We start from the raw sequence: 16,732 nt of genomic DNA, 5'->3' as shown, positions 1-16,732 counted from the left end.
AACATGTTTGCATTGTTTTGCATCAATTTAATTAAACAATGATTATTATCATTTAATTAGCAAAATCTGAAATTGCTGGTCTGTGTTAGCAAACATGAATTAGGCTTTTGCATCTGCAGTGAGCAAAATACAGTATAAGCCTACTATAGTTATACAATATTTATGAGTAAAATAAATCGATACATTTTTGTGATTTCTATGCATATCTAATGCTGAAAAACAAGTTAAATACACAGGTCAATCATTTCCTTAAAAGCTAGATTTTTTTATTCAAATTCATAAAATAAAGTACATTTATATGTAGGGCCTAAACAGCATAATGAAATAAAATATTTATCTATAAAAAAGACCAGATTCATAAAATTCATAAAATAAAGTACATTAATATGTAGGGCCTAAACAGCATAATGAAATAGAATATTTATGTATACAAATTACCAGATTCATAAAATGTATAAAATAAAGTACATTTATACATAGGGCCTTAACAGCATAATGAAATAAAATATTTATGTATAAAAAAGACCAGATTCATAAAATTCATAAAATAAAGTACATTTATATGTAGGGCCTAAACAGCATCATGAAATACAATATTTATGTATACAAATTACCCGATTATCAGCTCATTTAGTAGACTACATAAAAACACTCCTTAAAAGCTCAATTTAATTTCAGCATAATACATGAAAAAATATTTCATGAAAAGGTTATACAAAATAAAAGAACTGAATTTTTCACAGTGTTGTATCCTTTATATTGCAAAACATATCACATGGAAAGAGAGGTGAAGCTCACACAAAGAAGTAAAAATTCTCATTATTCATTTAGGCCAATGTGTACAGTCTTCTTTAGCTACGACTGAGGTGTGTTCTGTCTTTCCACAAAGTGAAGGTTGACCTGTCTGTCTGCCACAAGCACTGTGCGATTGAGTGCTTGAACCTCACCCATAGTTGGGTCTGGTCTGATCTCAAACAACTTGATTATCTGAAAGGAAAAGATGGATTCAACAAGCAAAATAAATCAAATAAATCATTTAAATATGTAGCATGAAATGAGTAATCAACTGATTCTTACCCTCGCCACAGCCAGATACAACTCCAATTCAGCGATGCGACGACCAACGCAACCTCTGACTCCAAAACCAAACGGGATGGAGCCAAACGGGTTCGGTCTTGCTCTGCCATCTCGGAGCCACCGTTCAGGTTTGAACTTCCTTGGTTCTGTAAACACTTTCTCATCATTGCTGATTGCGTAATGCATTATTGTGAATGTCGTCTGTACAAAAGAAGCAATTGATGAAGTTGTGCTGATTTCTAAATATTCAGAAGTTTAAGAACAATTGGTAATAAAATTTCACCTCTTTGGGGAAAAAGTGTCCACCAATGACTACATCCTTTTCTGTCATGATACGAGCATTTATGGGGACCACAGGGTACATTCTGCCGAGAAAATTATATATGAGTGTTTTTGTTATCTTACTGTTACATATCTTAATGTTGAAAAAAGTGCATTCGCTTATCTGAATTCACTTTACATATACAGTAGATATATACAGTAGATAAGTAACCCCAAAATAATTCAACACATAGTAATGAAGCCAAAATAACTGTCCATCTATATGTGCACAACATAACATTTTGTGTTAATGCTCTACCTTAGTGCTTCTCTAATGACAGCTTTTAGGTATGGCATGCTGTTCACTTCCTGCGCTGTTGGCACTCTGTCATCCTTTACAATACGGTTTACCTCCTCATATAGAGCAACTTGTGCTGCTGGGTCTCTTGAGAGCAAATACAGTGCCCACATCATTGTGTTTGAGGTCTAGCACAAAAAAAAACAGCAGGACACTGTTTTAATGCAAACGAGAAGCATTACCGTCTTTACATTTAGCAGACATTTTATCTAAAGAAACTTACGAAGTCACAAGCAATTTTTTATATAAGAGTAAATAATACTCCTAGTACTGCAATGCTTAGTTTGAAGAGTAAAAAGGTTAGTACAGAATCTAAAAGAGAAAATGTAAAGAAGCAGAGAGAATGGAAACGATGGATCATAACAAGACACCACAAACACATTTCAAACAAATTATTTCACAAAGATCCTTTTAAAAGCAATATATACTAATATATTATTTAAATGTTTTTTTCAGACATTTTTGTTGGTCGTCATCGTTGATAAAACAAGTCTGTATAAAATTAAATAAAATTCCATTGCAATGCTCAGTTGGAAATGTCAGTGCAAAAATAACTTTAGTACATTATTAATGTAAGTCTTTCTATAATGTAATGCAAAATGAGAAAAAGTGCTATAAAAAATAAAATATATTTGAATTTTTGGGAGCCATTTCATGAATTCTGATAGTCTTCTGATAGTTCACCAAAAATTTAAATTCTATCATCATTTACCCACCCTCTTGTCATATCAAACCTGTATGACTTTCTTTCTTCCGCAGAACACAAAAGAAGATATTAACCAGGACCCCATTCACTTGCATTGGTTTGGTGTACTGTTTGTTACCAACTTGCTTCAAAATATCTTCTCTTGTGTTCTGTGAAAGAAAGAAAGTCATAAAGGCTTGAAATGACAAGAGGGTTAGTAAATGATGACAGAATTTTCATTTTTGGGTGAACTACCACTTTAAACCTATTCAAATGGTCCAAGCTAAAGTAAATATCTCTTACTGTGTCCACTCCAGCCAACAGCAGTTCAGCAATGCTTCCATAAATGTCCTTACTGGACATCTTGACATTGGAAAGCAAGTAGGTAAGATACTCTCCAGCAACCTCCTGATTTGCCTCCACACGCTTCTGAATGTCCTCCATCTTCATGTCAATCAGTTTAGCAGCTAGGCAGAACCATAAACTGATGAAAAGTATATCTAGAGAATAAGGTACGAAAGGCTGTGCCTGTGCTATACAAGGCCGGACTTACCTTAGGACTTGACTGGGCTCCTGCCCAGGGGCCCCGCCCTTTAGGGGGCCCATCTGCTCTCGTTCATTTGATTTGTTTAGTTTTATGCCAGTCATGTTATTTTTATTTTAAACTTTGTTAATTGGCCTAGCACGATTCAATAGCACTTCCTACTGTTCGGACGCTCACGCTTACTGCTCCGCGCTTTGCTCTATCGCTTTGACATTTTATCCCCTATTTCTTCTTTTATTTTATTTCCTTTTATCACCTAATTTTAACTTTAGCAAATCAGCACAGTGCTCATACGACAAAGTTTGGATTACTACAAAAACTGAGAATTCTTTTACCCTACCAGCTTACATTCCGGGAAAGGAAAACACAACTGCCCAAAGGATAACAGAAAATGCCTCTTCTGGAATCTACTTGCTGCACAAACTGCCACAGACTTTTAGAAAGGATTGCAGTTCTTGAAACAAAGTTACTTACGAGACCACCAAACCAGACGGAGCACACAACGGAGCTTCGTCATGGACACCCTCAGCATACCGGTGAGTCCCATGAAATTAGTGCTCCTCGACAGGTAGAGAAACAAGCCGATCGACTTACTAATCGATGGCACAAACAGGGATCGAGACCCAAAGGCACTCGAGACATCAGACTGTCACGAGCATCACATATTACTGCAGTAGCATCCTCTACCCCAGATACAGCTCTGACAAGGATTGCAAACACTAGTCTCCTACCACCGCCTATACATCTTGAGAACAGATTTGAAGTGCTAATGAATGTAAATGAGGAATCCCCAAACGTGATGAATGGGATCGAACACAGACTGAATGGGCCAGTAGCTAACACTGATGCTAACTGGCGCTCAAGGTTGAGCAGACACCGGCACTCCGCTCAGAGAGCAGCAGAGCCCAGGACTCTGATAGTGGGGGACTCCATAATCAGAAACATTAGCGGCAGGGATACAACTACGTGCTGCCTTCCACAAGCAACAACTTCTGATGTTAACAGGGAACTTCAGAATATTCTGATGAAACATAAGACTGCAAATCAACTCATCATTCATGTGGGGAAGAATGATATTCATAAAGAGCAGTCAGAACTCCTTAAGAAGGATTTCAATGAACTTTTTGAAACACTTGAAAGACTGAAAGTTCAAACATTCATCAGTGGACCTCTCCCAGCAAGAGGAACAAACAGGTTTTCACGGTTACTTGGGCTAAATACGTGGCTGCAAAAAACCTGCAATATAAAAGGAGTGAACTTCATTGACAATTTCAATCTTTTCTGGAGTCAGAGACAACTCTTTCATCGGGATGGGCATCACCCAAACAAACTTGGTTCAATAGTGTTAAAGGATAATATTTACTTCTCCCTCAATCATCCTTCTGCAGTTTGTGCCAATCCACTCAATCTGAACGGCACACACACATCTGGACACAGTATGAATGACCATGGGACTTCACTTCAGCAGCAAAATGGACATGATAACACCACTCCACCACAACAACCTCTGCTCACGGACACAATCTCAGCTGAGCCCTGCCCACAGAGCTCATCACAGACAGACATATCAGAACTGCTTGAAGATTCAGCACCCAAGGACGACTTCCTGGAAAACAGCCAGGGAAGCCAGGACAGCATATCACAACCTCCGATAACAGCAGAGCAACGGGACCTTTCACCAGACACCTTTTCCCTCTCACCAGCCTCGCCCCTTCTGTGCTTCTCACAGAAAATGGAAGAACTGGTGTATGCTGGAACCAGACTATCCCACTCTTTTGCCGCAAGCCCCCAGATAACAACCAAAAAAAGACAGGCTCCATTACCACCGACTTCGAAGCCTGCAGCAAAGCTTGCGGGCCCAGCTCGCCCTACCGCTCCTGTGAGAATTCTTCGGTCTCTGCCACAACGCCAGGCCCCACACCTTCCTTCATCTGCTCGAGGTGAACCGAAAACAACTGATACCAGCTCTCAGTGATGTGTGTCGGGTCCCCGTTTTGATAACAGTAACTTTCTCAAATGTTTACAGAACAAGCGGGAACCCAGTGTGCCTGCATCTTCCTCTATTGCTGTTCTATTACAAGATAGAAAGTCTAAGGCCTTCAATAGCCGTACTGCAAACCTAACTAATCTGGTGCCTATTACACGTCGAACTAATATTGCTGTGGGGATAAGTAAGACTGTTAAGTTAGCACTCCTTAACATCCGCTCACTTAAAAATAAATCACTTCTAGTCAACGACTTAATAACCACAAACAATCTGGATTTTATGCTTCTGAATGAAACCTGGCTAGAAGACAGCTGCAGTGCAACAATCCTAAATGAAGCAGCCCCCCCTAACTTTACTTTTATGAGTGTTTGCAGAGCTGTTAAGAGAGGTGGGGGTCTAGCTGCTCTTTTTAAAGATATCTATCAATGTAAGCAAAAATCATTTGGGAATTATTTGTCTTTCGAATATCTGGGTATTGTGTTAAAAGGTGCTACACGCATTTTACTTATCATTATTTACAGGCCTCCAAAATACTCTCCAGCCTTTGCTGAGGACTTTACAGAACTGTTATCGACAATTACCTCAGAGTTTAACTGTTTTGCCATTGCTGGAGATTTTAACATCCACATAGATAATGCAGAAACCAATATGCCAAAAGAAATCAATACTGTTTTAAAAACTTTTGATCTTACTCAGCATGTACATGCACCCACACACAATCGTGGGCACACTCTAGATTTACTTATCAGTAAGGGTCTAAACATTTCATCGATTGTTATCAAGGATTTAGCACTGTCTGATCATTTCTGTATTTTCTTTGATATATTGATCTCTCCTGCCACTGAAGCTAGGTCTGTGTCTGTCAAGAAGAGATGCTTAAATGAGAACACTAGTGTACTATTTATGAAGGCTATATCCTTAACACCAAGCATATCTGCAGACTCTGTTGATTTTCTCCTTGATTCCTTTAACTCAAAAACTGTAATTGATGATATTGCTCCTGTGAAAGTCAGGAAGAAGAGTGGCAGACAAAAAGCACCTTGGAGAAACTCAACAGCAGTGCAAAATATGAAAAGACAATGCAGAAAAACAGAACGCATATGGCGGAAGACAAAACTTGTAGTCCATTATAACATCTACAAAGACAGCCTACATGCTTTTAATATGGAACTAGGCAAAGCTAGACAGACTTTCTTCTCAAATATTATAAACAGTAATTTAAACAACACACGCACTCTTTTTGCTACTGTAGAGAGACTGACAAACCCGCCAAACCAGATTCCCAGTGAAATGCTCTCAGACAACAAGTGCAGTGAGTTTGCTTCTTTCTTCTGTGAGAAAATCAATAATATCAGAAAGGTGATCAGCACATCCTTGAGTTGCCCTGGGGTTAGACAGATAATCAAACCACCTGAGAAAGTTGTTACTATGTCTGACTTCAAAGAAATTGATGGCACAATTTTGGAAGAAACCGTACAACACCTTAAAACATCAACCTGTTCTCTTGACACACTTCCCACATCATTTTTCAAAAGTGTGTTAAACAGCTTAGAAGCAGATCTTCTAGAAGTGGTAAATGCCTCACTTCTCTCTGGGAGTTTACCAAACTCCCTGAAAACTGCAGTTGTAAAGCCCCTCCTGAAAAAGAACAATCTGGATAAGACCATATTAAGCAGCTATAGACCGATCTCAAATCTTCCTTTCATAGGCAAGATCATTGAAAAAGTTGTCTTCAATCAGCTGAATAAATTCTTATGCGCGAATGGATACTTTGACAATTTTCAATCTGGTTTCCGACCACATCAAAGCACAGAGACAGCGCTCATAAAGATAATAAACGATATTCGCTTAAATACTGATTCAGGCAAATTATCAGTGCTGATACTACTCGACCTCAGTGCTGCATTTGACACTGTCGATCATAACATACTTCTTGACAGGCTGGAAAACTGGGTGGGGCTTTCTGGGATAGTCCGAAAATGGTTCAGGTCATACTTAGATGGGAGAGGTTATTATGTGAGTATAGGAGATCATAAGTCTGAGTGGACATCCATGACATGCGGAGTCCCTCAAGGCTCAATTCTTGCGCCAATCCTGTTCAACCTGTATATGCTCCCAATGAGCCAAATAATGAGAAAGAACAAAATTGCTTACCACAGCTATGCAGACGACACACAGATCTACTTAGCTCTATCGCCTAACGATTACAGCCCCATTGACTCCCTGTGCCAATGCATCGATGAAGTCAATAATTGGATGTGTCAAAACTTTCTTCAATTAAACAAAGACAAAACTGAAGCAATTGCATTTGGAAACAAAGATGAAGTTCTCAAGGTGAACGCATACCTTCACTCTAGGGGTCAAACAATTAAAAATCAAGTCAGGAATCTTGGTGTGACACTAGAGTCAGACCTTAGTTTCAGTAGTCATGTCAAAGCAATAACCAAATCAGCATACTACCATCTGAAAAATATTGCAAGAATTAGATGCTTTGTTTCCAGACAAGACTTAGAGAAACTTGTTCATGCTTTCATCACCAGCAGGGTGGATTACTGTAACGGACTCCTCACTGGCCTTCCCAAAAAGACCATTAGACAGTTGCAGCTCATACAGAACGCTGCCGCCAGGATTCTGAGCAGAACTAGAAAATATGAACATATCACACCAGTCCTCAGGTCTTTACACTGGCTCCCAGTTAAATTTAGGATTGATTTTAAAGTATTATTACTGGTATATAAATCATTCAATGGCCTAGGACCTCAATACATTGCAGATATGCTCAATGAATATAAACCCAACAGATCACTCAGATCACTAGGATCATATCAGCTAGAAATACCAAGGGTTCACTCAAAGCATGGCGAATCTGCTTTTAGCTATTATGCCAGCCGCAGCTGGAACCAGCTTCCAGAGGAGATCAGATGTGCTCCTACAATAGTCACTTTCAAATCCAGACTCAAAACGCATCTGTTTAGCTATGCATTTAGTGAATGAGCACTGTGCCAATGTTCGTCCGACTGTCTGTACTGTACTGTATTTTACTTTTATAAACTGTTTTAATTACTCTTATTTCTTTTTATTATTTTAATTTCTTCTATGTAAAGCACTTTGAATTGCCACTGTGTATGAAATGTGCTATATAAATAAAATTGCCTTGCCTTGCCTTGCCTTGCCTTATGTAAGGAATGATGTCGTTTAATTAGGTAAACTTATCCAAAACGACCGGCCTATACGGGAATGTTGTGCTATGACTTTTATAAGCGATCAGTCTTCGATAGGGGGGCAAAAAAAACACCAAAAACATCCCATTGACTTAACATGGCGTTTAATGGGTCGTAGTTCCGAGCGAGAATTTCGTAGTAATATGAGGGTTACCACATTTGAGGAGCCTATCAGCCTCTGTAAGAACATACATCACATTGCGGTGTAAGTTGTACCCCTGAGCCCCCAAAAGTACCCCAATGACTTAACATGGGGCAGGGAACATGCCCATATAAGGCGTCACACCTGTCACAACTGTCCCGTGTTGAATATCTTCGCAGTACAACCACTTAGAGACAAGGGGTTGGGCTTATTTGATTTAGGCAGCGAGTATCACATGGTCATCATGACGCTATGATGCCACGCCCCTAGCAACCATTTACAACAACCTAGTAACCGCTCCCATAGTCTCCCATTATAAAAGAACCAGGTGGATATCTCTGCAGAACAGTGTCGGGTGGGGTCATTTGATTCAGACAACCAATCAGTCTTTCAAGATCATCATGACGCTATCAACATCAGAATATTGTTGAGAAATGGCTATTCGATAAACTCTTTCTTGCCCTCATGTGTCATCACCCTAGTGAATGCCCAGTTCCGTGGTTTTTCACAATGCACCACTCTCATTTTCTTCAGAAAATGTAAATTTCTAGTTCTGCTTCTTCTTTTTCTGCCAAAATTTCACCACGCTACTTATCCCGCAGCTTTTATCGTAGGCTCACAGATGAGGGCTCAAAATGGCCGGCCTATACAGGAATGGTCTCCTATGACATTTATAAGCGATCGGGCGGGTCTTCAATAGGGGGGCAAAAAAACACCAAAAACTAGCCTAGAGTATCTTTACTGGCAGATGCTAAGCCATGGCCCTAGCAACCAAACAGGTTAGCCTAACAACCGTTTAGCAATACCTATATCTAAGCATCAGAACGTCTTAGAGAAATGGGGATTGGTTGATTTCACTCATAGCCTAGAGCAGCGGTTCTCAATCCTTGTCTTTGTCCCCGCCCTGCATATTTTGTGTCTCTCTCTTATTTAACACACCTGATTTTAATCGCCAGCTCGTTAGAAGAGAGCTCAATGAATGAACTGCGTTCCGATTGACATGCTCCCTGAACAGTGTTCATTGCTCTCTACTCCCTCCACACAGGAAATCGGCTGAAGTTCACTTAAGGACACAAATTTGCGCAACACTACTACTACGGAAGTTTGAAGGATATCACTACATGAGCAACAGTTGACGCAATTAGGAAATCCCCTGCGTGGCTAGACCGTCTCATTTCCATTTGGTTCTAAGACTTTTGAGGCTGCATGCTTTGAAGAACAAGTCCTCCGTTTTAAGAGTCCTGCAGCCCCCGAAGTGGGACACAGCTTGTGTCCGCTCACTTGTGTCAAAAAACTTAATCCCCTCGATATTGTAATGTTTGCAGATCCAACTGTCAAAACAAGCATTATAAACGTGTAAACAAATGAACAAGTGTCATTGTTAGCCATTGGACAAAAAATAATTACTAATGCTGACAAACACATGATTTTTAATAGAACGGGGCCCCAAAATCAATTCAAGCCCAGGGGCCCCCATCCTGCTGGCTATATATTGTAGTAGAATGTGACAATATGCAACAAAAATATTATCTATGAGTGCTGCATATTGCACATATTGCAGTCCTATTTTTTTCCTACTCTTTCTGCAATATAATATGTGTCAAATACCTGATTACGATGATAAGACCACCACAAATAAGCTTACCCAATTTAAATATGCCTTCCCAGCCACTGATGTACCGTTGCCAGAATGGCAAGTAATTGCGCGTCCACTTTGGCAGCACCATCACAGGCAAGCTGTAGGTGAACATTCGTGCAATGGAGTCAATAAAATCTTGTGTCTCTGAAGGAATTTCTTTCTCCAGGCAACCAATTCGTGTCTCAAACAGAATGGATGATATCCCTGAATGAGAAAAAAGACAGTAAAACGTAAGCCAAATAAGCCCTTTTCACACAGAGCTCCTGGGAAAATAGACTAAACTGAAAGACAGTTGTTGTGCTGTGTCCGTTACAGATGGGAATGAATATCAACATTAACCGTAATGATGACACAAGACTGTAATGTTATTTGTTATGAAACACCATAACTAACGGTAGCCAGTAACTAAGTAGGAACATATGTTGCTAAATGTGAATTAATACTCTTCAGGCTGGCAACCACAGCGGGCTGCTTATAGCAGTCTGACATGAATTTTGTAGCACATATTTTGCTTAAATATTAACATATCGCTGTACATTTTAGGCTATGTTTATTATCATTTATTCTGTGTTTATCTGTGAGTTTAATTTGTGCTTTACATTATAATTATTTTGTTTTTGCTGTAGAATGCATGAGCCTTGCATCAAGCTTTTCAGTGTAGCTACAGATTGTCAATGACTTTCTGTACATATGACAAATAATATGACAAATAAACTTGGAGCCCGAGTTACAGGAACTCTCTTTAAACTATTTTGCATACGAATACCTTCAAGAGAGAAGCGGTAAAGTTCATTGGCCACGTCCGAGACCAGGTCACCCGTGGGGCTGACCTCACGCAGATAGTAAATCCTTTTGATGAAATCTGTGACCACCTCATTGATTACATCTTCGTACTGAACTGAGTGCTTTGGATGCAGCATACGTTTGTTCAGCACTGTACGCAGGTTGTACCATTTTTCTCCTTCTCTGTTAATAAACATATAATAAAAGACAACATAATAGTTATATAGTTGAGATAACGCCACATAGCTAACATTTTCCCTCATTTTCAAATGCACTTTGGCCTCATTAGATCTCCTGGCAGTGGTACACAACCTTGTTAAGCTTATTGGAATCACATGTGACATAACATTGTTGTTATTTAACTTTTTTTCAATCACAGCACTATTATCCATGTTACTATAAAATAAATAAAATAACCATATTTGTTAAATATTTAAATAAAACATGATTATAAATAGTACATTTTAAATATTTATTTATTTTATTAAAAAAAATTGCCACTTGTTAAAACTAGGGCTGTCAAACAATTAATCCCAGTTAATCGCATCCAGTGCATATTAATTTTCTTCTGATAAAGACATACGTATATATTGTGTATATATATATACACATGCGTGTGTATATATATATTTATATATATATATATTTAAATTATTGGTAAATATAAGTTAATACATGTAAATATTTCCTAAGTATGGATACATATAAGTGTATATTAAAAAATATATATGCACACTACACAGACATATTATGTAAACACAAACTTTTATAATGGATGCGATTAGTCACGTTTAGTCGTTTGACAGCCCAAGTTACAGGTAAACATTTCAGAGAAATTTTAAATATTTGATAAGTTAATGAGTGAAAACTGAGGAAAACTGATTTGAATAGAAAGATAATCGAAAGGAAATATAATTTAAAATAAATTCCTAGAAATAACAATCCTGACTGTTGTTTTTACTCTGTGAAAGGGCCGTAGCCGATGCCTCTCATGTCACGGTATTCCGTCCACAGTGTCATGTCCCCTCTGGAGGGAAACTTCTCATCTTTTCTAAGCAGTTCTTCCAGTAATTCTGCATTGCTTATTGAAACACAATTGTAGTTTCCAGCATTCACTCTGTACAAAGGGCCATAAAGCAGTTTTTCATATAACTGTAAAGAAAAAGGGAAGAAATTGGTACATAGAGAATGATTCATCTGCCTGCCATAGTTATTGCTAAACAAGAACTTAGAGCATTTGAGGCAGAAACCACTTTAGAATAATTAAGTTGGGAAATATTTTTTTTCTATTTTTTAACTATGATTAAGAATCTGAAACAATGAGTTCTGGAATAACAGTTAACAATGAATAAATATCTGAAATACAGATTGCATCACGTTAAACATACAATAGACGTCCACTCTTTACCTGCAGCTCATGCATGCGATTGAGGTAGCCTTTAAAGAACAGTCTCCACAACATTCTACAGATTTTGATCTCTGGGAGATGACTTATAGTCTTGAGCTTCATGTGGCTGTTGTGGTCAGTGACATCAGCACTAGTATTTCCCACTGCTCCCCTTCTGATGTCCACGGCTGCTGTGGTGGTCCTCAGGAAAACAAAACCAATCCTTTTTCCTGCAGAGCTCAAGGCTAGTTGAAAAGCCATTACGGATGCAGTATGAAGAATGAGGGAACCAAGATCTTGTTTCACTTAAAAGGGAGGGGGAGGTGGGGCTAAAGCCTCTCAGGTTAACCCCTCACTGTCTGAAGGAATCTCGTGTGCGGGGGTGCTGTGTAAACATCGTACTAACAGACAAGCCTATGGAGCATAATAACATGTGACACTTCAAGTTGTTGGTCAAATCTTGGGCAAAATTGAAAACAAGGCACCACATTGATTTCCTTATTCGCTGGAAACTGATAGGGCTTTCATTCTTGAATGGAGCACAAAGGGAGTCAAAGCAGATATTTTTCATACAACAAATGTGAAAGGCGACCACGGATGGTACCATCCACTTTTATTGTTTGAAATACAACAGTGAATATTTTCTTTTGTATACCATGTGAAAAGCCCCATAGAATTAGAACAACATGAGATAACATAATAAACTTATACAGTCCCTAATTCACGGAGCTTAATTTGTGCCGGAACAAGTCGGATCTGGATCGGGCACCTCCAAAATCCAATCCGGTGTAATGCTGAGAAATGCACCCCTGCCAGATTATGCATCCTCACAATGGTTAGGGTTAGGTGTGGGGGCGGGCTTTAGAGATAAGGACCAATCAAAAAGCAGCATCCTAGGTGAATGAACCAATCAGAAGTAGGGGAGTCGAAATTCGGTACAACATTGAATTGTAATAAAAAATTGAGCACTGTCTATACATATACTGTATATGCCTTATACGGCCATTCAAACAGAATAGCAAGAACTCTCTCTTTATATTCATAATGGTTTTTGAGCCATTAAGAAATTTGTTAAATGCTTTAAATCTTTTCAATCACACAAAAAAAGAAAAAACCTCTCACAGCTGGATTTTATTTGTCGGTTGTGTGAAAATTGTTTATCCAAACGGTGTAAACATAAAAGGAACAAATGTTTATCAATTTGTTGTGGTTCACTTAGCATCATTTTTCAACAAAAGTCTGTGTGCCCTCAACAGCTCTTCATTCCTTGATCTCTGCAGTGTTTTTGATAGATCCAGACGGGTCTGCTTTGTAGAGCATGAAATGTCCCTGCACTTGAGCGGGGCTGAGCTCTGTATGTGCTTCCAGTGCTTGCTGTGCGAATCTCTCCGCTTCACACGGAGATTCATAAGGGTAAAATCTCCTAAACATCTGAGTCAACTGCCAGTGGGAGCAGTAGCCAACATACTGCTTCAAATCCACACGTCCGGGCCTGACGAGAGCCTGGTCCAGTCTTCAGCACATGCAAAACAGAAAAAGTTAGACCAAAGGTTTAGTGTACTATTTAAGGAATCATGCTTTTTTATTATAAAAATATAAATGAACAATGTACTGTGATAACTCCTGCTTATCTCACTTAGGCCCGGTTTCATAGACAAGGCTTAGCCTAAGACAAGTCATGTAGCTTTTATTAAAATGCCTTAGAAACAACATTATAAATAATGGCACTGACATGTCAGGGCAAGATATTTTCAGTTAAGATAACTCAAAATTCCTTTTAGTCTGGGACTAGCCTTAAGCCTTATCTGTAAAAACCTGGGGCATAGAGCAGAATTTGACCTGCATGAAGATAGTTTCTAGTGACACCTACTAATCAATACCAGAAAGACTTTTCAGCCTAGACCACAGAAAGTAACAATAAAATGATCAAAATGTATAATTTGCAATATAATTGTTGGCATAGCTGAATTTTTTTTAATGACAATATAAATTTAAGTAACTTTTCAACTGCTTGTTGAGACTCGTTTTAAATGACTTTTCATGGCCCTGAAAATCCAATTTTAAAAATTTATATTTCTAGGTTATCCATGAATGTTAAAACCTGACTGCTATAAAACATATTTTAAAACGAGATCAATAGATGAAATGGGCCAGGAATACAAATTCTGAAATAAAACAAAAAAATTAAAGTATCAGAGAATGACACAACTTTGAAGCCATAATGTCAGGCTTTACCTTTCAATGAAGTTAGTTGTCATAAACACAATCCGAGCCTCTGAAGATGCCACTCCATCCAGAGCGTTTAGAAGTCCACTGAATGTAAGTCTTCCCATGCCCTGATACGCCATCGGACCTGTCCAAAAATACACAAATACATAACAAATTCTACCATGATACAGAAATACATATACAGCATTTGTATTTGCTCAGGCTTCATCTACTATAAGTAAAATGTAAGGTCTTTTAGGTAAAATGTGACAGGTTTAGTGTGATTCACTCAACAGTGACACTGTTAAAAACTGTATGAGTAAGATGGGGTGATATTTTGTGACAGCATAAGGCAACATAAATAGACAGAAGACAAACGGTTTCCAACAACACAACAGCCCGTGGTATTTCTCCCCAGCAGCAACATACTCTCAGTGGGCAGCAGGTCTCGGCTGACGAAGGCAGCGTCCACGTCCTCTAGCAGGATGATGCTTTGCTGTGGAGCGACGCTCAGCAGGTGGTTTAGACGATCATCAGACAGACTGCGATCGCTGAGACTCATCAAACAGATGCTGTAACCCAGCTCACCGGCCAACGCGGTGCTGAAAAACAAAACACAGTCCAACAACAATTTATTTAATAAAATATACTATTAAGGAATCTGCAAACAGTGAACCCTTAATGAGCTAAATTACTTTGCAAATTAATAGTTTATTCAAATCATCACATAAAAATGTACATTTGTGTCTTTCATCATATTGCAGTTACCTGCCTTGACGGAAAGACTACAACTGTGGAGTAGCATCAGATATAAAATTATATGATACTACTAATTTACAGCTTCTATAACATACTGAAGTGTATAGAAGGTAAGTTGTGCTTACATAAAGCTACTCTTTCCACAACCTGGAGGTCCATACAGCAAATAGCCCCTCCTATATGGTATACCTGATCGAAACATTTAAAAAAGAAAAATGAAATTGAATTTAAAAAGTGAACCAAAACACGAAACAAAAAGCTATTATTTCACAAAATACAACAAGACAATCTAAAGATGTAAACTGCAGGATGGATTTCCACTGATATGGGTTAAGTTTTAAAAACAAAAAGATAGATGTTATTTACAGTAGATATCCAGTAATAGTTTACCTCTGTCAGTATACCACTTGGGATTTCCAATAAACTCTTTTACATCATCCACAATCCTCTCCCCCACTCCATTCTCCAGTACTACGGAAGACAAAGGTCGTCGTCGCCTTGGAAACCCAAACGGCCTCCACTCCGCTCCAAGGGCTGTGTACATCACGGTCCGTCCCTCTTCCTGCTTTAAAGCCAGTTCACGAGCTGTACGAACACAAATTCAGGCGGTTCATAATTTCACCTTGAAATTAATGCATCAAGTAGCATCATCACGAAACTGCAGGACTAGCCCACTGAATAAAGGTCATACGAAAACAATTAGCTATGTCATCTGTTTTTGCCATATTTCTCTTTAACACACCTTCTTGGAGTATGTTAAAAAATATCCGCCTATCTCTGCCCATAGCTGTGAATGTGACAGACTCCCATGGAGTTCCAGTGTGCAGGTCCACCATCTGTTTTTCTCTGGTCCTTTCCACTCGGATCCACTTCCTTCCATACCTGAAAGCACACGGCATTCTAAGAGAGGCGGACTGATAGATCAACTTTACCGGTTTACACTATACCTTTAGAGTACAAAGTCATCTTACCAAATAATATGGTTGCCCGGACTCGGGTGGAAGTCGAATTGCGTATGTACACGCCCGCTCTCGTGCTGCATATAGGAGGTCTCTACACTCAGATGCTGTGTATGTTTGGCATGTTCAGTGATCCAGCTTAACAACCAGTGATAACTTTTATCTCGGCTGGGCACTTCCAGAGTGATCATGTAATGTCTCCTGAAGAAGATCATTCCAATCTGTGCCCCCTTTCTGGCAACTGCGAGTGCTGTGCCGACACCCACCAGCCCAAAACCTGCCCCAAAGTAAGGGTTGTCCTTTAGGGCTCCAAGGAAATCTGACATGGTCATGATGAGGGTGTCTTCAGATTCTCTCAGACAGTCAGGAAAAGTAGTTTTGTCCTCTCCAAACAGTATTCTTCCTGTATATGTTAAAAGTAATGAAGATACGTACATGTTTAATGTTTGTGGTATTATAAAGAAGCAGAAGCCTTAAGACTAACATCACATCATTGCTCAGTTCTGATACAATGTTTATCTTTGTAATGAAATAAATGTTAAGTACTTACGGTAATACAAAGACCAACGGCAGATTTTTCACACAGCATTGTCTTGTTTAAAATAAATCATAACGATCATATAGATATTGCATTACAGCAGAACCTGCCTACAGCACCCATACGTTGTCCCTCATTGGACAAATCACATGGCGACCTCTGTGTTGCTTCCGGTGTTGTTTAA

At 38.8% G+C, this 16,732-nt stretch overlaps 2 protein-coding genes across 2 annotated transcripts; both read right to left on the bottom strand.

Moving 5' to 3' along the window:
• Positions 1-319: 319 nt before the first annotated feature.
• On the bottom strand, positions 320-12,387 carry LOC130427058 (sterol 26-hydroxylase, mitochondrial-like). The gene is made up of 9 exons (XM_056754082.1): positions 12,106-12,387; positions 11,659-11,849; positions 10,681-10,880; positions 9,921-10,118; positions 2,685-2,848; positions 1,658-1,824; positions 1,361-1,442; positions 1,078-1,278; positions 320-987 (listed from the first exon to the last, which is right to left on the bottom strand). The coding sequence occupies exons 1-9, from the start codon at positions 12,343-12,345 to the stop codon at positions 856-858; spliced, it is 1,575 nt and encodes a 524-aa protein (XP_056610060.1). The 5' UTR covers positions 12,346-12,387; the 3' UTR covers positions 320-855.
• An 809-nt stretch (positions 12,388-13,196) lies between these two features.
• On the bottom strand, positions 13,197-16,711 carry LOC130427059 (mitochondrial chaperone BCS1). The gene is made up of 8 exons (XM_056754083.1): positions 16,561-16,711; positions 16,023-16,413; positions 15,794-15,933; positions 15,442-15,636; positions 15,177-15,240; positions 14,722-14,894; positions 14,320-14,437; positions 13,197-13,597 (listed from the first exon to the last, which is right to left on the bottom strand). Exons 2-8 carry the CDS (start codon positions 16,340-16,342, stop codon positions 13,345-13,347), a joined length of 1,263 nt encoding a protein of 420 aa, XP_056610061.1. The 5' UTR covers positions 16,343-16,413; positions 16,561-16,711; the 3' UTR covers positions 13,197-13,344.
• Positions 16,712-16,732: the final 21 nt, after the last annotated feature.

This window comes from Triplophysa dalaica, chromosome 8 (assembly GCF_015846415.1).
Source record: "Triplophysa dalaica isolate WHDGS20190420 chromosome 8, ASM1584641v1, whole genome shotgun sequence".
Classification (NCBI taxonomy): Eukaryota; Metazoa; Chordata; class Actinopteri; order Cypriniformes; family Nemacheilidae; genus Triplophysa; species Triplophysa dalaica.
The sequence above is the reverse complement of the archived record's forward strand: the minus strand, read 5'-3'. Positions and strand labels throughout refer to the sequence as shown.